Source organism: Oncorhynchus mykiss, chromosome 3 (assembly GCF_013265735.2).
Source record: "Oncorhynchus mykiss isolate Arlee chromosome 3, USDA_OmykA_1.1, whole genome shotgun sequence".
In the NCBI taxonomy this organism is placed as follows: Eukaryota; Metazoa; Chordata; class Actinopteri; order Salmoniformes; family Salmonidae; genus Oncorhynchus; species Oncorhynchus mykiss.
Genome location: NC_048567.1, coordinates 43,406,193 through 43,434,121, shown reverse-complemented (window position 1 = coordinate 43,434,121; position 27,929 = coordinate 43,406,193). Strand labels below are relative to the sequence as shown.

Genomic DNA, 27,929 nt, shown 5'->3' with positions numbered 1-27,929 from the left:
CTAGGTTTAGGCAAAACCGTAAACAAATAGGTAAACTGTGATATGACTAAAGAGTTAATCAGGGTGATTTTTCCACAAATAGACAGGTATTTTCCTTTCCATGGTAGCAAGATCGTATCTATTTCTATACAAATATATTGGAGTGAGATAATTTCTTTCTTTCGGGATTTGTATACTGAGTATGTCTACATCCCCGTCAGACCATTTTATCGGTGAACTACACGGTATTGTAAAAGTAGCATTTTTTTGTGATCCAGTACGTAATATAGTACATTTATCATAATTTGGTTTTAATCCAGAGGGGTTAGCAAAAGTATCGATATCCTCTATGAGGCTGTGGAGGGATTCTAATTGTGCTTTTAAAAGAAAACATGAATCATCAGCGCACAATGACACATTTGTTTTTAAGCCACAGATTTCTACTCCCTTAATATTATTGATGGATCTAATTTTAACAGCCAACATTTCGATGGCAAAAATAAATAGATATGCCAATAGTTGACAACCTTGTTTTAATCCTCTTGACAGTTTAAAATTTTCTGAGATGTATAATTTATTTACTATTTTACACCTAGGGTTACTATACATAACTTTAACCCATTTTATAAGAGATTCTGAAACATTTTAATAGTCTAAGCATTTTATTATAAACTCAAGTCGTACTTTATCAAAAGCCTTTTACAAATCAGCTATGAAAACCAGGCCTGGTATTCCCGATATTTCATAGTATTCTATTGTTTTCAGTACTTGTCTTATATTATCTCCTATGTATCGTCCATGTAAAAAACTTGTCTGATTTGGATGAATAACATCTGACAGTATATTTTTGATTCTATGCACCAAGCATTTAGCTAGAATCTTTGCATCACAACACTGAAATGTATGAGGCCTCCAATTTTTTTAATGGACTGGATTTATATATACCACTTGGATCATGTTTTAGTAATAATGAAATCAGACCTGCCTGTTGCGTGTCCGATAATCTACCATTTATATAGGAATGGTTAAAACATTCTAATAATGGTCCTCTGAGTACATCAAAAAAAGTTTGGTATACTTCCACTCGTATGCCATCCAGCCATGGAGTTTCCCCAGCCTTGAAGGCTTAATTGCATCAATAAGTTCCTCTTCGATAATTTGGCCTTCACATTAGTCTTTCTATACAGATGTTAATGTTACATTATCAATAGGAAAAAAATCCGTACAATTAGCTTCGGTTTGTGGAGATGGATGAGACTGAAATGAAAACATATTCTTAAAGTACACTGCTCAAAAAAATAAAGGGAACACTAAAATAACACATCCTAGATCTGAATGAATGAAATATTCTTATGAAATACTTTTTTCTTTACATAGTTGAATGTGCTGACAACGAAATCACACAAAAATGATCAATGGAAACCCATGGAGATCTGGATTTGGAGTCACACTCAAAATTAAAGTGGAAAACCAAACTACAGGCTGATCCAACTTTGATGTAATGTCCTTAAAACGAGTCAAAATGAGGCTCACGTGCATGCCTCCGCGTGCATGTATGACCTCCCTACAACGCCTGGGCATTCTCCTGATGAGGTGGCGGATGGTCTCCTGAGGGATCTCCTCCCAGACCTGGTCTAAAGCATCCGCCAACTCCTGGACAGTCTGTGGTGCAACCTGGCGTTGGTGGATGGAGCGAGACATGATGTCCCAGATGTGCTCAATTGGATTCAGGTCTCGGGAACGGGCGGGCCAGTCCATAGCATCAATGCCTTCCTCTTGCAGGAACTGCTGACACATTCCAGCCACATGAGGTCTAGCATTGTCTTGCGTTAGGAGAAACCCAGAGCGGTGCGGTTGGCACCAGCATATGGTCTCACAAGGTGTCTGTGGATCTCATCTCGGTACCTAATGGCAGTCAGGCTACCTCTGGCGAGCACATGGAGGTTAGGCTGTGCGGCCCCCCAAAGAAATGCCACCCCACACCATGACTGACCCACCACCAAACTGGTCATGCTGGAGGATGTTGCAGGCAGCAGAACGTTCTCCACGGCATCTCCAGACTCTGTCACGTCTGTCACATGTGCTCAGTGTGAACCTGCTTTCATCTGTGAAGACCACAGGGCACTAGTGGCGAATTTGCCAATCTTGGTGTTCTCTGGCAAATGCCAATCGTCCTGCACGGTGTTGGGCTGTAAGCACAACCCCCACCTGTGGACGTCGGGCCCTCATACCACCCTCATGGAGTCTGTTTCTGACCGTTTGAGCAGACACATGCACATTTGCGGCCTGCTGGAGGGCATTTTTCAGGGCGCTGGCAGTGCTCCTCCTGCTCCTCCCTGCACAAAGGCGGAGGTAGCGGTCCTGCTGCTGGGTTGTTGCCCTCCTACGGCCTCCTCCACGTCTCCTGATATACTGGCCTGTCTCCTGGTAGCGCCTCTATGCTCTGGATACTACGCTGAAAGACACAGCAAACCTTCTTGCCACTGCTCGCATTGATGTGCCATCCTGGATGATCTGCACTACCTGTGCCACTAGTGTGGGTTGTAGACGCCGTCTCATGCTACCACTAGAGTGAAAGCACCGCCAGCATTCAAAAGTGACCAAAACATCAGCCAGGAAGCATAGGAACTGAGAAGTGGTCTGTGGTCACCACCTGCAGAACCACTCCTTTATTGGGGGTGTCTTGCTAATTGCCTATAATTTCCACCTGTTGTCTATTCCATTTGCACAACAGCATGTGACATTTATTGTCAATTAGTGTTGCTTCCTAAGTGGACAGTTTGATTTCACAGAAGTGTGATTGACTTGGAGTTACATTTGTGTTGTTTAAGTGTTCCCTTTATTTTTTTGAGCAGTGTACTTTACTTCTGCTTTCAAAATAGCATTCGGTGAATCATGCGTGACTCCATCATTTGTAACAAGTTTCAATAAAAAAAATGGTAGCATTTCTGTGTTGAAGATTGAAAAACAAATTGTTGCATTTTTCCCCATATTCCATCCAGTTTGCTTTATATTTATAATATATTTGTAACGCTCGTCCTCTTCTTCTGACGAGGAGTAGCAAGGATCGGACCAAAGAGCAGCGTCGTACGTGTTCATGACCATATTTATTCAACTCAGAACACTAAAATGAAAATAACGAGAATGATACGAAATGAAACAGTCCTGTCTGGTTACATACACAAAGACAGAAAATGATCACCCACGAAACACAATAGAAAACAGGCTCCCTAAATATGGTTCTCAATCAGGGACAACGATTGTTGACAGCTGCCTCTGATTGAGAACCATACCAGGCCAAATATAGAAATAGCAAATCATAGAAAAACTAACATAGACAACCCACCCAACTCACACCCTGACCATACTAAAACAAAGACATAACAAAATAACTAAGGTCAGAACGTAACAATATTACACAGGATCTTTCTTGAATAAGTTCCCCCATTACCTTTTGTTTTTCCTCTAACTTATTCTGTGCCTCTATGGTACAGTTTTTATTGCTACCTAACTGTACTGTTAGTCCTTCAATTTCCTTTGTTAATATGGACTCTCTTTTGATCTTAATTGCTTTTGTTTTATAGATGAGTACTGAACTGCATGGCCTATAAAGGCACATTTAAAAGTGTCCCATACAATAAGGGGATCTTCTGTACCTATGTTATTTCGGAAAAAGCCAGTTATAAATGATTTTGTCCTAGTTATAAACAAGTTATCATCCAGTAGGCTATGATGAAATTTCCAATATCCTTGCCCACGTGGAAATTCTTTCTGTAAGAGTAATATATACGTCAATTATGTGATGTTCCGACTGCATTCTGTCCCCTATCAACACTTTTAAAACTTTTTCTGCCAGAGAGAATGACATAAGAAAGAAATCAAGCCGACTAGCTTGATTAAGCCTCCGCCATCTATCTCACTAGGTCAGGGTATTTAAGCCTCCATATATCCACTAATTCCAATATATCCATGACATTCATGATTTCCTTAAGTGCCTGAGGGTGACAGTTTGTAGTGTGATTTCCTTTACGCTCCATAGAGGTATTTATTAAAACCTTATTAAAAACCTCCACCGTAATAATAGAGTCTTGTGTTGCTTGTAGAGTTGTTAAATTCTCATATATATTTTCAAAGAAGCTTGGATCATCATTATTTGGGCCATATACAGTGGGGCAAAAAAGTATTTAGTCAGCTACCAATTGTGCAAGTTCTCCCACTTAATGAGAAAAAAAATCCAGAAAATCACATTGTAGGATTTTGAATGAATTTATTTGCAAATGATGGTGGAAAATAAGTATACCCTTTGTTGGCAATGACAGAGGTCAAATGTTTTCTGTAAGTCTTCACAAGGTTTTCACACACTGTTGCTGGTATTTTGGCCTATTCCTCCATGCAGATATCCTCTAGAGCAGTGATGTTTTGGGGCTGTTGCTGGGCAACACTGACTTTCAACTCCCTCCAAAGATTTTCTATGGGGTTGAGATCTGGAGACTGGCTAGGCCACTCCAGGACCTTGAAATGCTTCTTACGAAGCCACTCCTTGCCCGGGCGGTGTGTTTGGGATCATTGTCATGATGAAAGACCCAGCCATGTTTCATCTTCAATGCCCTTGCTGATGGAAGGAGGTTTTCACTCAAAATCTCACGATACATGGCCCCATTCATTCTTTCCTTTACACGGATCAGTCGTCCTGGTCCCTTTGCAGAAAAACAGCTCCAAAGCATAATGTTTCCACCCCCATGCTTCACAGTAGGTATGGTGTTCTTTGGATGCAACTCAGCATTCGTTGTCCTCCAAACACGACGAGTTGAGTTTTTACCAAAAAGTTATATTTTGGTTTCATCTGACCATATGACATTCTCCCAATCTTCTTCTGGATCATCCAAATGCTCTCTAGCAAACTTCAGATGGGACTGGACATGTATTGGCTTAAGCAGGGGGACACGTCTGGCACTGCAGGATTTGAGTCCCTGGCGGAGTAGTAGTGTTACTGATGGTAGGCTTTGTTAGTTTGGTCCCAGCTCTCTGCAGGTCATTCACTAGGTCCCCCCGTGTGGTTCTGGGATTTTTGCTCACCATTTTTGTGATCATTTTGACCCCACGGGGTGAGATCTTGCATGGAGCCCCAGATCGAGGGAGATTATCAGTGGTCTTGCATGTCTTCCATTTCCTAATAATTGCTCCCACAGTTGATTTCTTCAAACCAAGCTGCTTACCTATTGCAGATTCAGTCTTCCCAGCCTAGTGCAGGTCTACAATTTTGTTTCTGGTGTCCTTTGACAGCTCTTTGGTCTTGGCCATAGTGGAGTTTGGAGTGTGACTGTTTGAGGTTGTAGACAGGTGTCTTTTATACTGATAACAAGTTCAAACATGTGCCATTTTAATACAGGTAACGAGTGGAGGACAAAAGAGCCTCTTAAAGAAGAAGTTACAGGTCTGTGAGAGCCAAAAATCTTGCTTGTTTGTAGGTGACCAAATACTTATTTTTCACCATAATTTGCAAATAAATTCATTAAAATTCCTACAATGTGATTTTCTGGATTTTTTCCCCATCATTTTGTCTGTCATAGTTGAAGTGTACCTATGATGAAAATTACAGGCCTCTCTCATCTTTTTAAGTGGGAGACTTGCACAATTGGTGGCTGACTAAATACTTTTTTGCCCCACTGTAGGTTAATAAGCCATATCTGTTTATTGTCCATTAACATATTTAAAATAATCCATCTACCTTGATGATCTGTTTGGACAATTTGCACATTTGGATCAAAATGACTGTTAATTAATATCATCACCCCTTTCGAATATTCTTTGCCCATGGGAGAAATATATTTTGCCCCCAGTCCTTTTTTCCACAAAACTTCTAAAAAACTTCTGTAAACAACAGATATTATATTCCTTCTCTTTTAGCCAGGTAAATACTGATCATAATTTCTTATTATCTGCTAAGCCATTACAATTACAACTGGCTATACTTATTTCCCCATTTACCATAATGTGACACAAGTTTCAATTATATTTATAAAAAGCAAGGCTCTTGATCCAGAAGGGAATTCTTTGCTGTTACCGATTTAAGCTTTATTTTGAAAGAATCGAACCACTTAGCTACATAGCTAACTAGCTACTAAATTAGCAAACCAAATGCAAATGTTGTGCATTTGGTTTGCTAATTTAGTAGCTAGTTAGCAGAGAATTTTAGCACATCAGACAGTTAACTTAATAGTTCTAAATTATTTAGTTGGCAAACATTTAGTTGTGAATTCCATACTGTAGCTAGATCACCTGGAGCGTGCTGCACAACGTGAGTGACTCACAAGGCTCCAGTCTCTTATCGTTGTGGGCTTTTAAACAAACACTACATGACTAGAGAATACAAGTAAGCCTTACAATGAATAATTATGTGACAGGTAAAATGAAGAATGCGATCTTCTTTCTCTCTTAACATATTACAGAAGTTTACTGCAGGTATTTACTTAAAGGGATACTTTGTGATTTTGGCAATGAGGCGCTTTATCTACTTCCCCAAAGTCAGATGAACTCGTGGATACAGTTGTTATGTCTCTGTACCCAGTAAGTTAGAGGTAGCTAACTAGCATTTGCAGAATGACTGGAAGTCTATGGGCATCTGCTAGCATGCTAATAGATACCCATAGACTTCCAGTTTTTAGCACAATGACTGTGTAGTGGAAGAATTGGAGAAAGTGATAATCACGACTGGCAACGTGCTGGCACCGAGGCACAGCGTGATGACTCAATCCCGATTTATGACATTGTTTGTATGGCAGACCATCTGTGGGCTATCACAGGGACCAAACACACCTTATCTGTGTCAATTTGATGAGGAGACATTCTCAAGGAAGTCCTGGGGTCACTGACGCCAGTAGTGGTGTGACGACTGATGAAAACTTGAATTAACAAAATTGATATTACTGTGAATTAAATTCTCTTATTTGGTTTGTTTCAGGAGCTTATAAAGAGCTGCACTTTTTGATATGTTGTATTGCATTGTATGTTTTCTGGTTGATGTATTTTTAACGTGACTGGATTGAAATGTTATGTTGGGTTGACTGGTTATCAGGCACATTCATGTTGTCTTGTCATAACATTCAAATGTAGTTATTTAGATTAGAAACTGGGTGTGTTGTTCTTGCCTTTTTTTACAATAGCAAAGTGTTAAGAAATGTTAGTTCAGGTTTTCTCATATGAACCGGGACTCAGTAAAATCTATGAAATTGTTGCATGTTGTGTTGAATTTGTTTGTTTAGTATAGGTAATGCTAGTTAACATTGGCCCTCGAAACTACCTCTAACTTCCTTTATTCTGGATACATCCCTTTAAAAAGTAACTAGAAATATTCAAATGTATAAAACAAACTTCAAAGAAATACTGTAGTTTCAACAGCATTGAGAGTATTAAAAAACCATCCCGTGGCTATTTCCAAATTCCAAATTCAAATGGTGTACACATGAGCACACACGAAATACTACAACAAGCAACTAATTATCAAACCCTGAGCAATATGACATTTAAATGATTACAAATTACCTGACCCTCCCCTGGAATAATAATTTAAAAATTATTAAACCCCACCACCTGACTGAAATTGAAAAAGCATGACCCTCTCCCATTTTCCTCCGGGTAACTATTGTGCACACATGAGATACTATAATAAGCAACTATTTATCAAATCCTGAGCAATATGATATTTAAATGATTACAAATTACATGACTCTCCACTGGACTAAATTGTTTTATTTTTCAGTGGAGGCTGGTGGGAAGAGCTATAGGAGGACAGGCTCATTGTAATGGCTGACATTGAATAAATGGAATGGAGTCACACGTTTTTTTTTAAAAAATCATTTCTTATTTATCCTTTCAGTGGAGGCTGGTGGGAGGAGCTATAGGAGGACAGCTGATTGTAATGGCTGGAATTGAATTCATGGAATAGTAACGGACCTATCAAAAGGTCTGCTGTACGACCCCAGCAACCCACAATACAAGAACGCTTTGTCTAAAGAAAAGGCATGGAATGATGTAGCATATGTCCACGGAGCACCAGATATGTTTTGCCAGAGATACTGTATATCAGTGGCGGCTGGTGGGAGGAGCTATAGGAGATGGGCTCATTGTAATGGCTGATATTGAATAAATGGAAAGGAGCCAAACATGTTTTTTGATTTTATTTTGTAATTTTGTAATAGTAACAGACCCTTTTGATGGGTCTGTTACTATTCCATTCCAGCCAATATAATCAGCCTGTCCTCCTATAGCTCCTCCCACCAGCCTCCACTGAAAGGTTAAATAAAAAATAAAACAAATTTTGACTCTGTTCCATTTATTCAATTTCAGCCATTACAATGAGCCCGTCCTCCAATAGCTCCTCCCACCAGCCTCCACTGATATACAGTATCTCTGGCAAAACATATCTGGTGCTCCGTGGACAGATGTGACAGCATTCCATGCTTTTTCTTAGACAAAGCGTTCTTGTATTGTCGGTTGCGTCATCCATTTAGCTAACTTTGTCCTGTCCTGTCCTGTCAAATCAAAATATCTTCCAAGGAGGGTCAGGGGAGGGGTCTACTCTACAGCATCCTCTGCCTCAAAAGCTAATACAAGGTAGACCCTCATCTACAACTGCCGTGCCGTTCATCAGCTGGTTTGAATGTTTAAAAGCTTCCAAAAAGCATTAATACTATAGATATAAAAACCTACCTTTTATATTTTGAAGTAGGAAGACTACAGTTCCATTTATATATTTGTTTTCATACAGGTAGACCTACTACTATTGTATTGATGGAGCCTACTACTATTATTAATGTTTCTATTACATTTTCAAACTACGAAGCTGAGTGAAAAAGAGCGCCACCATTTGGTGGTATCCAAAAGAGGTTCCGGTTGAGGTTATATGTACAACTGTTCCAGCGCCTGTTAGACAACATAAATAATGAGTAGGAGCCAGGGATACAATTTATTTCAACACTTTATTTCCATACACCGAACAGACACACATACACAGCAAAAAGGAAGAGGAGACTAGTGGTAGTGAATAGTGTATAGTGGTTCTCTAGGAAAAGAAGAGAGAATGTATCAGACACTGTACAACTGTTATAGCTACAAAGGCAGTAATAACAATGCAATTGCAATGTTACTGTAGTAATAGCAGGGCTAATAACTACATCATTGTACAGTGACAAGCAATACAGTGGCTAATAGCTCACAATTAACACAACAGGCTATATACAAATGAATAAACACAAGGTAGTAATTACGCAGTAGTTAAACAGTACCAAAGGCCTATTACATACAGAGGCAGAATATACACATGAACCCCAACAAAGTCAACTTACAGGGTCAGTGAAGCACTAACACATGGTTGGGAAGTCCAGGGTGGAGGCTTGTCCTCGTAGGATGGGTCTATTTGCACTGCAGATAGTCTGGGTAGCCATTTGACTAGATGTTCGTTCAGGAGTCTGATGGCTTGGGGTAGAAGCTGTTTAGAAGCTTCTTGGACCTAGACTTGGCACTCTGGTACCGCTTGCCGTGCGGTAGCAGAGAGAACAGTCTATGACTAGGGTGGCTGGAATCTTTGACAATTTTTAGGGCCTTCCTCTGACACCGCCTGGTGTAGAGGTCCTGGATGGCAAGCAGCTTAGCCCCAGTGATGTACTGGGCCGTTCGCACTACCCTCTGTAGTGCTGTGCGGTCGGAGGCAGAGAAGTTGCCATACCAGGCAGTGATGCAACCATGCTCTCAATGGTGCAGATGTAGAACCTTTTGAGGATCTGAGGACCCATGCCAAATCTTTTCAGATTCCTGAGGGGGACTAGGTCATGAATAGGTCACCTCTTCACGACTCTATTGGTGTGCTTGGACCATGTTAGTTTGTTGGTGATGTGGACACCAAGGAACTTGAAGCTCTCAAACTGATCCACTGCAGCCCTGTCGATGAGAATGGGGGTGTGCTCGGTCCTCTTTTTCCTGTAGTCCACAATCATCTCCTTTGTCTTGATCACGTTGAGGGAGAGGTTGTTGTCCTGGCACCACATGGCCAGGTCTCTGACCTCCTCCCTATAGGCTGTTTTGTCGTTGATCAGGCTTACCACTGTTGTGTCATCTGCAAATTGAATGATGGGGTAGGAGTCATGCCTGGCCGTGCAGTCATGAGTGAACAGGGAGTACAGGGGGGGACTGTACACACTCCCCTGAGGGGCCCCTGTGTTGAGGATCAGTGTGGTGGATGTGTTGTTACCTACCCTTACCACCTGGGGGCGGCGCATCAGGAAGTCCAGGATCCAGTTGCAGGGGGATGTGTTTAGTCCCAGGAACCTTAGCTTATTGATGAGCTTTGACGGCACTATGGTGTTGAACGCTGAGCTTTAGTCAATGAAGAGAATTCTCACATAGGTGTTCCTTTTGTCCGGGTGGGAAAGGGCAGTGTGGAGTGCAAATTGGAGTGGGTCTAGTTTTTCTGGGATGATGTTGTTGATGTGAGCCATGACCAGCGTTTCAAGGCACTTCATGGCTACAGACGTGAGTGCTACGGGTCGGTAGTCATTTAGGCAGGTTACCTTAGTGTTCTTGAGCACAGGGACTATGGTGGTCTGCTTAAAACATGTTTGTATTACAGACTCAGACAGGGAGAGGTTGAAAATGTCAGTGAAAACACCAGTTGGTCAGTGCATGCTCACAATACACGTCCTGGTAATCTGTCCTTCCCTGCGGCCTTGTGAATGTTGACCTGTTTAAAGGTCTTACACACATCGTCTGCAGAGAGCGTGATCACACTGCCTTCCGGAACAGCTGTTGCTCTCATGCATGTTTCAGTGTTATTTGCCTCGAAGCGAGCATAGAAGTAGATTAGCTCGTCTGGCAGGCTCGTGTCACTGGGTAGCTCTTGGCTGTGCTTCCCTTTGTAGTCTGTAATGGTTTGCAAGCCCTGCCACATCTGACGAGCGTCAGAGCCGTTGTAGTACGATTCAATCTTAGCCCTGTATTGACATTTTGCCTGTTTGATGGTTCATCGGAGAGCATAGTGGGATTTCTTATAAGCATCCGGTTTAGAGTCCTGCTCTTTGAAAGCGGCAGCTCTAGCTTTTATCTCAGTGCAGATGCTGCCTGTAATCAATGGCTTCTGGTTGGGGTATGTACGTATGGTCACTGTGGGGATGAAGTCATCAATGCACTTATTGATGAAGCCAATGACTGATGTGGTGTTCTCCTCAATGCCATTGGAGGAATCCTGGAACATATTCCAGTCTGTGCTAGCAAAACAGTCCTGTAGTTTAGCATCAGCTTCATTTTATTGATCTAGTCACTGGTGCTTCCTGCTTTAATTTTTGCTTGTAAGCAGTAATCAGGAGGATAGAATTATGGTCAGACTTGCCAAATGGAGGGCAAAGGAGAGCTTTGTATGAGTCTCTGTGTGTGGAGTATAGGTGGTCCCGAGTTATTTTTCCTCTGGTTGCACATTTAACATGCTGATAGAAATTTGGTAAAATAGATTTAAGTTTCCCTGCAGTAAAGTCCCTGGCTACTAGGAGCGCCACCTCTGGGTGAGCATTTTCTTGTTTGCTTATGCCGGAACACAGCTCATTCAATGCTGTCTTAGTGCCAGCCTCTGACTGTGGTGGTGTGTGAACATACAGATGAAATATCTCTCGGTAGGCTGTGTGGTCTACAGCTGATCATGAGATACTCGACCTCAGGCGAGCAATAGCTCGAGACTTCCTTAGATATCGTGCACCAGCTGTCGTTTACAAAAATACATAGACTGCCTCCCCTTGTCTTACCAGATGCCGCTGTTCTATCCTGCCGGTACATCGTATAACCAGCCAGCTGTATGTTAATGTTGTCGTCATTCAGCCACGACTCCATGAAGCATAAGATGTTACAGTTTTTAATTTCTCATTGGTAGTTTAATCTTCCGCGTCACTAGTCAATTTTATTGTCCAAAGGTTGTACATTTGCTAGCGGAATGTAGTGGCACCTTTTAGTTACATGTAACAATGGTCAGATTTTGTTTTGAGTTATTAACAGGGTAATTCACAGTTTACTTTCAAATGTGTAATTATAAAACATTAGTTACTTAGTGGAACAAGAATGTGTAATAACATCAGTAATCACACATGTGTAATTACACTTTCCTTGTTCCGATTGTGTATTAACTGAAAGTGCTTCAACCTTCAACACCTATAAGTACTATGTTACTGCAGTTATTACTGTGTAGTTGCATAGTAATAAGGGCAACACAATGTAAAGTGTTACCCAAATGTTAATGGTTGTGAAAGAAAACGATAAAATACAGTATGACAAAAAGTTATCACCTCATTTACACACAACACTGTATTCAGCCTAACCATGTTTAAATATGAATGAAAACCACAAAGGTTGGCTTTTGAACAATGCATGAAGACATGTACCAGACCCCATAGAGACTAATCATAGAGACACAGTATCGTATTGACCTTTTCTAATGCCAAACCTCCCTAATAGAGTAGCGGTGCTTTTTCTACATTCAGTGTGGCATTTTCTGTTGGTACTCAACCCTAAATGCCATATGCCAAGCTCTACTGGTTCTCACCCTCGGTATGGATTCTGCCGCTTCTAGTTTAACCTTGGGCCAAGAACACAGGGCCGGATTGGCCTCACACTGGGCCACAGGGCTGTGCTGCGAGAGGCACACATAAACCAGGAGGAGGGATCGCTTAGGTGTTCACTGTTATCTAATTATCACTGTCAAAATAAATTGTACTCTATTCCCTTTATAGGGCTCTACTTTTGACTGAGGCCCGTAGGGCTTTGGTAAAAAGTAGTGCACCTTATTGGGAAAGGGGTGTAAATTGGGATGCATCCAGGATCTGGGGAAAAAACAGACATCTATTTGGTGGGGAGTTTTAGTCTTAATTGCTGTGGGAAAGGGACACTTTTTGGATGGATCTTACTGTACATTGAAATAATATTTTGTCATCTTGATATACGTTTTAAATTATAATGATAAAATGATAGGTTTTGTGTTTTACACTGTAAATAAGTAAAGTACAAATATCTAAGTGTGCTTTCTAAAAGCTCAAGAGGAATGTTGATTTGTCTTACTCTCGAAACACAGATTTTGGTTTTGATTGTATGAAGACTAGAGATATAGTCAATATCCCTTTCTCAGACTCGTCAGAGCTACAGTATCTTGGAGTAAGGACATTTTTTCATTCCACCTATTGAGCTAGCTAGGTGGGTGGCAGCAGACAATGTAATATACATAATCTCAGATTAAGGCTACTACTTACCTTAGGGTAGGGGTATTGCTTTCCCTTGGGGTATGAAGACCCAGTGAAGCGAGGAAGGGCCATATTTGGCACCAGAGTGTCATTGAGAACCAGAAAGGCCAATCTCTCTCCATCGGGCGACCACCAGTGGGCCACATGGGACTGGAGAATCTCCTCTGTAGAAAGACATAAGGAATACATAAATACATTATAGATCTCTATACATGTTTTTATTTCCCAACGATATGGCCACATATGGTTGTATTAATATGTTACAGTACATGGACATTTACTGTGAGAATGGATTTTTAGATAATAGTTGATATTAACATATTTCCTTAAGCCCAGTCTAACTTTTCATATGTACTGTTTCATATAAGAAGGACATATATCCAGAGTGTATTCAAAAATACAGCCGCACTAAATCATTTCAGCGACTCAAGTATGATGTTCGCAAGCATGATGTTCGAGTGCAGTTAACGGTACTCAAGGGTCTGTGATAACGTAAGGTCACACAATTCAGATGTTAATTAGGTCTGATTAAGAGGCATTTGCATATCTCAAAATAGATGATCAGAGAGAGAGAGAGAGAGAGAGAGAGAGAGACTAAGGAATAATAGGTTGTCATAGAGACTGTCATATTACCATGAAAATCACATAGTTTGTGCAGGAAAAAAGTGTAGTTCATAAACATAAAAGAATATCAATTGTTTTCCCAGAGGTATAGTTATAGGAAACCAATAAGTAACACACCGTATCAGATGAAGCTTTGAACTAAAATAGGCTAAGGGCCAAGTTTACTTTTCACCTTCAAAAGGTATTAAAACACTGATGAAATAACAAAAAGGTAAAATAAAGGTCAAGAGAAAGAAAAAAACAAAGGTAAACGGTAAATAAACACGATCTCATGTTTTGCGTTTGCTTTTAGTGTTTTACATATTTGGGGGGCAAGAACAGGTGCAAACTTGGCCCTAAATGTCCATTTAAAGGCAAAAAAAACCCACACAACATAGAATAACAATGATAATTTCTCACACAAAGGTACATGGAATAATGAACAAACAATATATGCAATTGCACAGTTAAAGTGACTGCTTGCAGAAATCAGTGTATAATTGTGTTTCTCCTGAGCAGTGTTGGGAGTAACGCGTTACATAATCAAATTACTTTTATGAGTAACTGAGTAAAGTAACACATTACTTTTTCAAATTGGGTATTGTTATTACAGTTACTTTGTCTGACAACGCTTGCGTTACTTTCAGAGTCATATCTCTACCGGCTGTGTGTTTCCATGATCCGAACTCGATTAATTTCCTCATTTAGAGAGAGCGGAGAAAGGCTGTTTGGAGGAATGTCAAAACAGCTACTGTCCATAGAAATGTATAGAGGGAGCACCTCTGATCTTTGCCATTGAATGCTTCTGTGACAGCAAAGCCCATAGAGGGCTATCCCGTCTAGTGGCAAGTGTGCCCTATTTACAGTACATCTTAATGAGTCCATATACATGCGGTCTATAACCAGAACTGTTGGCTCAAGAGAAAAATGTTAATTGAAAAGATAGGAAATCTGTACAGATGTTTGGCTTACCATATATGTGGCTAATTAAGCAGCCCATATATAGCACAGCACCTGTAGACTAGCACAGGAAAGCAGCGCCACTGATGAAAGGAGAAACTAGTGATCTAACCTGAGTTAGTAAGTAGCCTTTGGTAGAGCGGAGAGATTTAGTTTTTTTCATGAAAGTAACGCAAAGTTTTAAAACTAGTAATTTAATGTGTTACTTTCCTCACAAAGTAATACTGTAAAGTATTGTAAAGTAAAGCGTTAATATATTTTCAAGTAATAATCCCAACACTCCCGAGTAACATGATGAAATGTCTTTCTCCTAAACTTAATGAACTCTTCCCTATTCAAATCTACTATTTGTTCACATTCATATTGAATACTTTCAAAAAAAAGGTATTTGGCACTAATTTAGAATTTAATTAATCTACCTATTGTGCAGCTGAAGAGAAATTGGAAAATGTATTTGAAGGTGCAGTTTGACTCCCCCACTTTGACAAATTTGACATCATCAGAAAAACATGAGATGTTGGAATAGCTGAAAATCACTCCACTGTGTTTACACAGTCACAAATATCTTGAGTTACATGAAATACTATTGACAATGTTGTAGCTATGGTGAACTTTTAATTAGGTGTTTATGCGGATTTTAGAATTTTTGCATGAAATCTGTCGCCAGTTGGATGGAAACCGAGCTATAGTAACCAATTTTCAACATATACAAACCTTATATAAAATATGTTGAATTTGTACCTTTGAAACAACGCCAGATCTTCAACGTTATGTCCACTATAAGAAAAAAAGCTATAGGCTGGGCAGCACCTCCTACTGGAAACTTGATCTCTCTAAAGCAATTTAATTGGTCTCCCATCCAGGGAGATACTACCAATGTGCAGTCGTGAGAATTAATATTGAGAGATCTCTTAATAACTAAATATATTCACTGTTGCTATCGAAGTCATTCCAAAGGGTAGGTTTAACAGAAGACATTAAATATAACCATAACCAAATATAACCATACATAAGTTAAATATCAATTATACTATTTAGCATTTGCAAAGACATCAACAGCAGTTGTTTCAATTCAACCCAGGGTTCAACAAAAAATAGACAATACATACAGCTGAAGTCGGAAGTTTACATACACTTAGGTTGGAGTCATTAAAACTAGTTTTTCAACCACTCCACAAATTTCTTGTTAACAAACTATAGTTTTGGCAAGTCGGTTAGGACATCTACTTTGTGCATGACAAAAGTAATTTTTCCAACAATGGTTTACAGACAGATAATGTCACTTATAATTCAATATAACCTCCAAACGAGCTTCAATGCCATACAACATTCCCTCCGTGGCCTCCAACTGCTCTTAAACGCTAGTAAAACCAAATGCATGCTTTTCAACCGTTCGCTGCCTGCTCCCGCACGCCCGACTAGCATCACCACCCTGGATGGTTCCGAACTAGAATATGTGGACATCTATAACTACCTAGGTGTCTGGCTAGACTGTAAACTCTCCTTCCAGACTCATATCAAACATCTCCAATCTAAAATCAAATCTAGTCGGCTTTCTATTCCGCAACAAAGCCTCCTTTACTCACGCCGCCAAACTTACCCTGGTAAAACTGACTCTCCTACCGATCCTCGACTTCGGCGATGTCATCTACAAAATAGCTTCAAATACTCAACTCAGCAAACTGGATGCAGTTTATCACAGTGCCATCCGTTTTGTTACTAAAGCACCTTATACCATCCACCACTGCGACCTGTATGCTCTAGTCGGCTGGCCCTCGCAACAAATTCATCGCCAGACCCACTGGCTCCAGGTCATCTACAAGTCCATGCTAGGTAAAGCTCCGCCTTATCTCAGTTCACTGGTCACGATGGCAACACCCACCCGTAGCACGCGCTCCAGCAGGTGGATCTCACTGATCATCCCTAAAGCCAACACCTAATTTGGCCGCCTTTCGTTCCAGTTCTCTGCTGCCTGTGACTGGAACGAATTGCAAAAATTGCTGAAGTTGGAGACTTTTATCTCACACACCAACTTCAAACATCTGCTATCTGAGCAGCTAACCGATCACTGCAGCTGTACATAGTCTATCGGTAAATAGTCCACCCAATTTTACCTACCTCATCCCCATACTGTTTATATTTATTTACTTGTTTGCTCTTTTGCACACCAATATCTCTACCTGTACATGACCATCTGATAATTTATCACTCCAGTGTTAATCTGCAAAATTGTAATTATTCGCCTACCTCCTCATGCCTTTTGCACACAATGTATATAGACTCTCTTTTTTTCTACTGTGTTATTGACTTGTTAATTGTTTAATCCATGTGTAACTCTGTGTTGTCTTTTCACACTGCTATGCTTTATATTGGCCAGGTCGCAGTTGCAAATGAGAACTTGTTCTCAACTAGCCTACCTGGTTAAATAAAGGTAAAATCAAAAATCAAAAATCAAATAAAAAAAATTATCACAATTCCAGGAGTCAGAAGTTTACGTACACTAAGTTGACTGTGCCTTTTAACAGCTTTAGAAGCTTTTGACAGGCTAATTGACATAATTTGAGTCAATTGGAGGTGTAACTGTGGAAGTATTTCAAGGCCTACCTTCAAACTCAGTGCCTCGTTGCTTGATATCATGGGAAAATCAAAAGAAATCAGCCAAGAAATGTAGACCTCCACAAGTCTGGTTCATCCTTGGGAGCAATTTCGAAACGTCTGAAGGTAACACGTTCATCTGTACAAACAATAGTACGCAAGCATAAACACCATGGGACCACACAGACGTCATACCACTCAGGGAGGAGACGCGTTCTCTCCTAGAGATTAATGTATTTTGTTTCGAAAAGTGCAAATCAGTCCCAGAACAACAGCAAAGGACCTTGTGAAGATGTTGGAGGAAAGAGGTACAAAAGTGTCTATATCCAAAATAAAACTTGTGCAATATCGACATAACCTGAAAGGCCGCTCAGCAAGGTAGAAGTCACTGCTCCAAAACCGCCATAAATAAACAGACCACAGTTTGCAACTGCACATGGGAATAAAGATGGTACTTTTTGGAGAAACGTCCTCTGGTCTGATGAAACAAAAATAGAACTGCTTGACCATAATGACCTTTGTTATGTTTGGAGGAAAAAGGGGGAGGCTTGCAAGCAGAAGAGCACCATCCCAACCGTGAAGCACGGGGGTGGCAGCATCACGTTGTGGGGGTGCTTTGCTGCAGGAGGGACTGGTGCACTACACGAAATAGATGGCATCATGAGGTGGGAAAATGATGTGGATATATTGAAGCAGTATCTCAAGACATCAGTCAGGAGGTTAAAGCTTGGTCGCAAATAGGTCTTCCAAATGGACAATGACCCAAAGCATACTTCCAAAGTTGTGGCAAAATGGCTTAAGGACAACAAAGTCACGGTATTGGAGTGGCCATCACAAAGCCCTGACCTCAATCCCATAGAACAATGTGTGCTGAACTGAAAAGGCGTGTGTGAGCAAGGAGGCCTACAAACCTGACTCAGTTACACCAGCTCTGTCAGGAGGAATGGGCCAAAATTCACCCAACTTATTGTGGGGAAGCTAGTGAAAGGCTACCCGAAACGTTTGACCCAAGTTAAACAATTGAATGGCAATGCTACCAAATACTAATTGAGTGTATGTAAACTTCTGACCCACTGGGAATGCGATGAAAGAAATAAAAGCTGAAATAAATCATTCTCTCTACTATTGTTCTGACATTTCACATTCTTAAGACAAAGTGGTGATCCTAACTGACTTAAGAAATGTAATTTTTGTCAGAAATTGTGAAAAACAGAGTTTAAATGTAGTTGGCTGAGGTGTATGTCAACTTCCCATGTAGACCTAGGGTTTCAAGCTTTGTTTGATTTCAAATGTAATCTTCAAGTGAATCATGAATATGTTGGATTCATGTCTCCATCTCAACCAAACATCTAATTTACAGAATAAGACAAAATAATATCAAACATTTAAAGTGCATTTTGAATTTGATTAGATTAGATTTATTCCTATTCCTTAACACCTTTTTTGGTTGGGATATGAAATATTAATTTGTAGACAAACTGGATATTGAATTGTGTTTGATTGCCAACACAAACAAATATCAGCATATGAAGTAGATGTATTTTCTGCTTTGTTAGTTACATTTTGTCCTCAAATTAATCATTGATATGTTGGATTCAAGTTTCACTCTCAACCAAATTAAATCTAACTTTAAATGCACTTAGAATAAAGTTTTATTTGAATTAGTCCTATTCTTCAACTTAGATTTTTGGTTGAGATGTAGATGTGAATCCAACATATCAATTATTAATATGCAGCCAAATTGGAATTAAAGCCAGACTAAGTCAGTGGCAAAAAATATACATCTCCTTCAAATATTGATATTTGGATGTGTTGGCAACCAAACACAATTACATATATATTTTGCAATACAGCAAATAGCCTAATAACCTGTCGACAACTTTGGTGAACACCTGCCACATTTCTAAAAGACAGTCTGTTTAAGTAAATGGTAATACCCACCTTCGTACAGCCAGTCAGCAATCCCATTGAAGATGATCCCTTCCTTTCCAGAAGATGTCAGTCTGAGGGAGTTGCTCTTCACATCTGATTGGTAGTAAATATTGTTCTCGAATATGTAGATCTGTGTGCACAAGGACACACAAGGAGATCAGGAAAGTCATCACTGAAATATCACATTCCATCTTCAACAGTCCCACCGTGACTGACACCAGTGAGTTTTGGACATCTAACCCGTTTTGAACATTGTGTTGGAGCTACAGATTTCTGGATTTTTTGGGATTTGTCCATTTCCTCTGCATCCGTTGATGCCGACCATTAGTCTGTGTGATTAACGGGGGGCTGAGCTAGAGCATTGTTTGTGAAACGCGTCTTCTCACAAAAAAAATTCTGTAAAGTTTGAACGGTTTGAGCTACAAAATGTGAAAAGCTGAGACACAAGCCACACAAGAGTCGTTAGGAGGTAAGAGGTTCTTCTCCATAGGTCATAGGAAATCCCAGAATATAGTGTTTTTTTAATACTGTAATAAGCTCACATAGTTCCTGTCACAAACTCCAAACTCCACAAAGTTGTCACTGACTAGTTGGATATTAATTTCTTACTGCAAAAATAATTTCTGTACTTACAGCATTCTTATAAATATATATATATTTTTTAAATCAGGATTTTGCTTGGTGGACCTTTTTTTTTCAATTGGAATTTCTCAAAAAAATTCATAAATGGAACAGTTTATGTCAAATAGTGTTCAACTTTAAGCCCTGGTTGTCCTGAAAATAACATGTTACACTATGCGAGGCTAAATATGAGGGCAGAGCAAGCCGATCAATAAAAGTAGTGAATTTCATATTTTTCAGCGTGGGATTTCCTGAGACTGATAGATCTGTGGGCACAAAGACACACAAGGAGATCAGAAATGTAATCACTGACATGAGTGGCTCCCGAGTGATGCAGCAGTCTAAGGCACTGCATCTCAGTGCTAGAGGTTTCACTACAGACCTTGGTTCGATCCCGGGCTGGATCACAACTGGCCATGATTGGGAGTCCCATAGGGCGGCGCACAATTGGTTAAGGGAGGGTTTGGCGGGCATAGGCTGTCATTGTAAAATAAGAATTTGTTCTTAACTGACTTGACTAGTTAAATAGGTTAAATAAATACGGTTAAATAAATTTCACATTTCATTTAACATTTCAATTTGGCATTTCCTCTACAGGTCTGAAATGTGAAAGTCAATCAAATATCAACTTTTGACACATTTTGAACACAGAGAGAGAAAGACGAAAATTGTATATCCAGACCTCTAATGTCACAGGGTAAATACAAGGCCTAGGAAACATCCTTTTCAACATACCCAATATATATATATATATATTGAAATTCACGAAAAGGGGGAAATAATAACACATTTTCAATTCAGGTCTTATTCAAATCTCATTCCCTGAATGGATGTGGTTGAAGAGCCCTGGAATCACCATGTCCAGAGAAATTCTAGAAACATAATGTCCGATTCCATTAACAACCTAAATGATCTGTGTTACATAGACCTGTGTTGAAATGATCAACCAACTCCTTATCCTCAAATATATTTTTTCCCCAGAACCAACAAACGTTTCCAGGTCAACCAGCAGCCTGCATCAGCCAGACTTACATAAAGCACCGTTATGGAGCTGAGCTGAGCTGACCTGTCTCAGGCTCTGCAAGCCCCGCTGTTATATCAAAGGCATAGAGTAGAGGCAGCCTGCCTAAATCGCTCCAGAAGGCAGTGTGTGTGGTATAGGATTCAGCAAAAAGAGCTGCTTTAAAACAGAAATGTCTTGAACCGTTTCAACATCAATGTACCATCAATGTACATCGACGAATACATGGATACGGTGACTGAGTTCATCAGGAAGTATATAGGAGATGTTGTACCCACTGTGACTATTAAAACCTACCCAAACCAGAAAATGTGGATAGATGGCAGCATTTGCGCAGAACTGAAAGCGCAAACCACCGCATTTAACCACGGCAAGGTGACTAGGAATATGGCAGAATACAAATAGTGTAGTTATTCTCTCCGTAAGGCAATAAAATAGGCAAGTAAAGTGACAAACTGGAGTTGCAATTCAACGGCTCAGACACAAGACGTATGTGGCAGGGTCTACAGACAATCACGGACTACAAATGGAAAACCAGCCACGTTGCGGAAACCGACGTCTTGCTCACGGAAAAGCTAAACACCTTCTTCGCCTGCTTTGAGCATAACACAGTGCCACCGACATGACCCACTACCAAGGACTATGAGCTTTCCTTCTCCGTGGCCAACTTGAGTAAGACATTTAAGCGTGTTAACCCTCGCAAGGCTGCCGGCCCAGATGGCATCCCTAGCCGCGTCCTCAGAGCATGCGCAGACCAGCTGACTGGAGTGTTTACAGACATATTCAATCTCTCCCTATCCCAGAAAGCTTCAAGTTCTTCGTCGTACACACCACTGACAAACTGAAATTGTCCACCCTCAAGTCCCTCAGACTGTTAAATAGCCATCACTAGCCGGCTTCCACCAGGTTACGCAACTCTGCACCTTAGAGGCTGCTGCCCTATATACATAGACTTGGAATCACTGGCAACTTTAATAATGGAACACTAGTCAAATTAATAACGTTTAAATAATGTTAACATACTGCTTTACTCATCTCATATGTATATACTTTATTCTATTCTAATGTATTTTGCTACTTCGACATCGCTCAAGCTAATATTGATATATTTCTTATTAATTCCATTATTTCACTTTTAGATGTGTTTGTATTGTTGTCAATTGTTAGGTATTATTGCACTTTTGGAACTAGGAACACAAGCATTTCGCTACACCTGCAATAACATCTGCTAAGTATGTGTATGTGGCCAGTACAATTTGATTTGATCTGCTTCACTAAAGACTGAAACTAGCTGTCCAATAAGACGGGTAGGATTTTCGGTTTGGAAATAGGAAGTGCTATCATAACATTTCTATGTATGTTTTGTGTTTTGGGCTTGAGTTTGTGTTGATAGCTAGTTCACTTTAAGGATGCTGTCAATGCAATATCTAGTCTACACAACAAAACAACTCACAGAACTGGCATCCTATCCAATATATACTAGCAGTGTCATGTATTTATAAGATCAAATTGTGGCTAACGATGAAGCTTATGCGACTCGAGAGCCCCGAATGCCTGCATATCTGTCTGCCTCACCTCTCATCACCGTAATGGCCCTCTAATGGAGGTGAGTTTGATTTAAGCCTAAATAGCCACACCAAATGTTACAATTGCAGAAGAAACCTCTAATACTTAAGCCTGTGAGCTGTCCACAAACAGTGCCCCATCTGTCTAAAGCAAACAAATGAAAAGGTATTATCATTTAGTTTGAATGATTCTCTATTTCGAAAATGAACTGGAGTACAATGCGAGAGTCATTTGACATTCCAAATCAACCTGCTTAGAATGCTGTGCTTTGATAGCTGGATTTAGGCCGGCCTTTCACAAAGCCGTGTATAGTTACAAATGGATGGTATCGGGTTTGAATTCCACATGACACCCAACATAACATTTGGTGTCAGAAGTGAGATCCAATACAGAAGAGCCCACCAGAGCTGTGTCTGAGCAGCTGTACGAAGAAGTTCAAAGAAGCCTTCCAAAGGAGATGGGGCTGGGCTAGAAGGACCCTGCTGCCACTACGACCACTGCCCAGCGAGTTTGCCATCTTGGCACTGTGGTTAATCCTGCTCTGTGGATTCACCACAAAGCACTAGAAAATGAGCAGATTTGAGAGAAATATTCCGACTTGGAAGAAATGGTCCACATTTACATGGCATACTGAATGTCACATTAGTGCAGGTTGTTTCAGGTGTGCTTGGCATGTCACTACTGATTGTCATGTAATCAAATATCATGTTCTCGAATAATCTGACTGAAAGCTGTCAACATGTTTGTATGTCCACAACATCGTTCTGTGACTAAAAGCATCAAATTAATAATTTGATGCAAATGTTTTGAAGGCCAGGTAACTTGGTAGACCTTCAAAGCCAATACAGGAGACGGAGTGGATATTATCTATGCATTCTGGCTTTACATTTTAATTAACTTGAACATAAATGTTCATGTAAGAAAGACAAACATGACAGGGATGCAATAGCAGACAACAGGCATACTCTACTGTTGCCACTTTAATGAGAAACATGATTCACTTTCAACCGCAACATAATCAAAACACCGTCTAATTAAAAGTTCAGAATGCACTCCATGCAGGGATTAAATTGGAGAACAATTAAGTCGAACAAAGCAATTACACGAGGAAGAGGGGGAAAATCCCCCCATAGGCTAAACAAAGAAATAACAGCGTTTCAAAAAATATACAATCAAAAATATTTTAAACTGTTGATCCTGGGCAAAGCAACCTGTCCTATTCCTTTGCACATACATTTCAGGCCACGGGCAACACTTGTTAAAGCAACTTATTTGTAGTTTATTCAAGCAGTACCCAAAAACTTCCAAACAAATAGGTGACATAACCCTCAGTAGGCAAGGACTATATTCAGTTACTTTCAACACTGGGGTATGTAAATGCAGAATATTGCAAGTTCGGGGGGTAGCCCCGCCTGGAACTCAAACCTGGGTCTACCGACTATCAACCCAACCCAATCAAATCAAGATTTATTTATCACGTGCACCGAATACAACAAGTGTAGACCTTACCGTTAAATGACTCTAAACCTTCAAGCTGCATACTGGACCCTATTCCAACTAAACTACTGAAGGAGCTGCTTCCTGTGCTTGGCTCTCCTATGTTGAATATAATAAATGACTCCCTATCCACCGGATGTGTACCAAACTCACTAAAAGTGGCAGTAATAAAGCCTCTCTTGAAAAAGCCAAATATTGACCCAGAAAATATGAAAAACTATCGGCCTGTATCGAATATCCAATTCCTCTCAAAAGAAATTCAAGCTGTTGCGCAGCAACTCACTGCCTTCCTGAAGAAGAACAATGTATACGAAATGCTTCAGTCTGGTTTTGGACTCCATCATAGCACTGAGACTGCACTTGTGAAGGTGGTAAATTACCTTTTAATGGCGTCAGACCAAGGCTCTGCATCTGTCCTCGTGCTCCTAGACCTTAGTGCTGCTTTGATACCATTGATCAGCACATTCGTTTGGAGAGATTGGAAACCCAAATTGGTCTACACGGACAAGTTCTGGCTTGGTTTAGAGCTTATCTGTCGGAAAGATATCAGTTTGTCTCTGTGGATGGAGACTTCTGACAAATCAACTGTAATGTTGATGTTCCTCAAGGTTCCGTTTTAGACCACTATTGTTTTCACTATATATTTTACCTCTTGGTGATGTCTTTCGGAATGTTAACTTTCACTGCTATGCAGATGACACACACCTGTACATTTCAATGAAACATGGTGAATCTCCAAAATTGCCCTCCCTTGAAGCCTGTGCTTCAGACATAAGGAAGTGGATGGCAGCAATTGTTTTACTTTTAAACTCTGACAAAACAGAGACGCTAGTTCTAGGTCCCAAGAAACAAAGAGATATTCTGTTGGATCTGACAATTAATCTTGATGGTTGTACAATCATCTCAAATAAAACTGTGAAGGACCTCAGCGTTACTCTCGACCCTGATCTCTTTTGACGAACATATCAAGAATAGTTCAAGGACAGCTTTTTTGCATCTTCGTAACATCACAAAAATCAGAAACTTTCTGTCCAAAAATGTGGCAGAAAAATGTATCCATGCTTTTGTCATTTCTAGATTAGACTACTGCAAGGCTCTACTTTCCAGCTAACTGAATAAAGCACTAAATAAACTTCAGTCAGTGCTAAACACGGCTGCTAGAATCTTGACTAGAACCAAAACATTTGATCATATTACTCCAGTGCTAGCATCTCTATACTGGCTTCCTGTTAAGGCTAGGATTGATTTCAAGGTTTTACTGCTAACCTACAAAGCATTACATGGGCTTGCTCCTAACTGTCGTTCTGATTTGGTCCTGCCGTACATTCCTACACGTGCGCTACGGTCAAGAGACACAGGCCTCCTTACTGTCCCTAGAATTTCTAAGCAAACAGCTGGATGTAGGGCTTCCTCCTACAGAGCTCGATTTTTATGTAATGGTCTGCCTACCCATGTGAGAGACGTAGACTCGGTCCCAACCTTCAAGTCTTTATTGAAGACTAATCTCTACCGTAGATCCTATGATTGAGTGTAGTCTAGCCTAGGGGTGTGAAAGTGAACGGAAAGGCACTGGAGCGACGAACCGCCCTTGCTGTTTCTGCCTGGCCGGTTTCCCTCTCTCCACTGGGATTCTCTGCCTCTAAACCCTATTACGGGGGCTGAGTCACTGGCTTACTGTTGTTCTTCCCTGCCGTCCCTAGGAGGGGTGCGTCATTTGAGTAGGTTGAGTCACTGACGTGATCATCCTGTCCGGGTTGGCGCCCCCCTCGGGTTCATGCCGTGGGGGAGATCTTCGTGGGCTATACTCTGCCCTTGTCTCCGGGTAGTAGGTTGGTGGTTGAAGAGATCCCTCTGGTGGTGTGGGGGCTGTGCCTTGTCAAAGTGGGTGGGGTTATACCCAGCCTGTTTGCCCTGTCCGTGGGTATTGTTGGACAGGGCCACAGTGTCTCCCGACCACTCCTGTCTCAGCCTCCAGTATTTATGCTGCAATAGTTTATGTGTTGGGGGGCTAGGGTCAGTCTGTTATATCTGGAGTATTTCTCCTGTCGTATCCGGTGTCCTGGGTGAATTTAAGTATGCTCCCTCTAATTCTCTCTCTCTTTCTATTTCTTTTTCGCTCTCTCTTCTCTCGGAGGACCTGAGCCCTAGGACCATGCCCTGACAAGGTAGCTGACAAGGTAGCTGTTTTGCTGTTTTGGACTCTCTCTTCGCACTTGCTGTCTCTAACTCTGAATGATCGGCTATGAAAAGCCAACTGACATTTACACCTGAGGTGCTGACCTGTTGCACCCTCTACAACCACTGTGATTATCATTATCTGACCCTGCTGGTCATCTATGAATGTTTGAACATCTTGGCCATGTTCTGTTAAAATCTCCACCCGACACAGCCTGAAGAGGACTGGCCACTCCTTAGAGCCTGGTTCCTCTCTAGGTTTCTTCATAGGTTCTGGCCTTTCTAGGGAGTTTTTCCTAGCCAATGTGCTTCTACATCTGCATTGCTTGCTGTTTGGGGCTTTAGGCTGGGTTTCTGTACAGCACATTGTGACATCGGTTGATGCAAAAAGGGCTTTATAAATACATTTGATTCATTGATTGAATGCTTACTTACTTACGAGCCCTTAACCAACAGTGCAGTTCAAAAAGAGTCAAGAAAATATTTACCGAATAAACTAAAGTAAACAATTATAAAGAGTAACACAATAAAATAACAATACCAAGTTTTTTTACAGGGAGTACCGGAGCCGAGTCAGTGTGCGGGGGTACAGGTTAGTTGAGGTAATTTGTACATGTAGATAGGGTTCAAGTGACTATGGATAGATAATAAACAGTGTGTAGCAGCAGTGTACAAAACAAATGGGGGGGGGGTGTCAATGTAAATTGTCCGGTGAACATTTGATTAATTGTTCAGCAGTCCTAAGGCTTGGGGATAGAAGCTGTTAAGGAGCCTTTTGGTCTTAGACTTGGTTCTCCGGTACCGTTTGCCTTACGGTAGCAGACAAAATAGTCTATGACTTGGGTGACTGGAGTCTGAACATTTTATGGGCTTTCCTCTGACACCGCCTATTATATAGGTCCTGGATGGCAGGAAGCTTGGCCCCATGTACTGGGCCATACACACTAGCTCCTGTAGCGCCTTATGAACAGATGCCGAGCAGTTGCCATACCAGGCGGTGATGCAACCTGTCACGATGCTCTTGACGGTGCAGCTGTATAACTTTTTGAGGATCTGGGGACCCATGCTAAATCTTTTCAGACTCTTGAGGGGTAAAAGGTTTTGTCGTGCCCTCTTCACAACTGTCTTGGTGTGTTTGGACCATGATAGTTCATTGGTGATGTGGGACTCGTTGGTGAATTGAAACTCTCGACCCGCTCCACTACAGCCCCATTGGTGTGGGGGCCTGTTCTGCCCGCCTTTTCCTGTAGTCCACGATCAGCTCCATTGTCTTGCTCACATTGAGGGAGAGGTTGTTATCTTGACACCACACTGCCAGTTCTCTGACCTCCTCCCTATAGGCTTTCTCATCGTTGTCGGTGACTGTTGTGTCGTCAGCAAACTTAATGATGGTGTTGGAGTCATGTTTGGCCACACAGTCGTAGGTGAACAGGGAGTACAGGAGGGGACTAAGTACACACCCCTGAGGGGCCCCAGCATTGAGGATCAACGTGACAGACGTGTGGTTTCCTACCCTTAACACCTGGGGGCGGCCCGGATCAAGTTGCAGGGGGAGGTGTTTAGGCCCAGGGTCCCTAGTTTAGTGATGAGCTTTGTGGGCTTTCTATGGTGTTGAAAGCTGAGCTATAGTCAATGAACAGCATTCTTACATAGGTGTTCCTTTTGTCCAGGTTGGAAAGGGCAGTGTGGAGTGAGATTGTGAGGGTTTAGGG

At 41.0% G+C, this 27,929-nt stretch overlaps 1 protein-coding gene across 2 annotated transcripts in view; it reads right to left on the bottom strand.

Annotated features, from left to right (window-relative positions):
* The window catches only part of LOC110519984 (inactive dipeptidyl peptidase 10), a 344,103-nt gene that overhangs the window by 79,766 nt on the left and 236,408 nt on the right, over positions 1–27,929 (bottom strand). For both annotated transcript variants that reach the window (XM_036974136.1, XM_036974137.1), the window contains exons 8-9: positions 19,347–19,467; positions 13,257–13,411 (exon numbers count right to left, since the gene is read on the bottom strand). In XM_036974136.1, the coding sequence (XP_036830031.1) occupies positions 13,257–13,411; positions 19,347–19,467 (276 nt within the window). The remainder of the gene's footprint in view (positions 1–13,256; positions 13,412–19,346; positions 19,468–27,929) is intronic.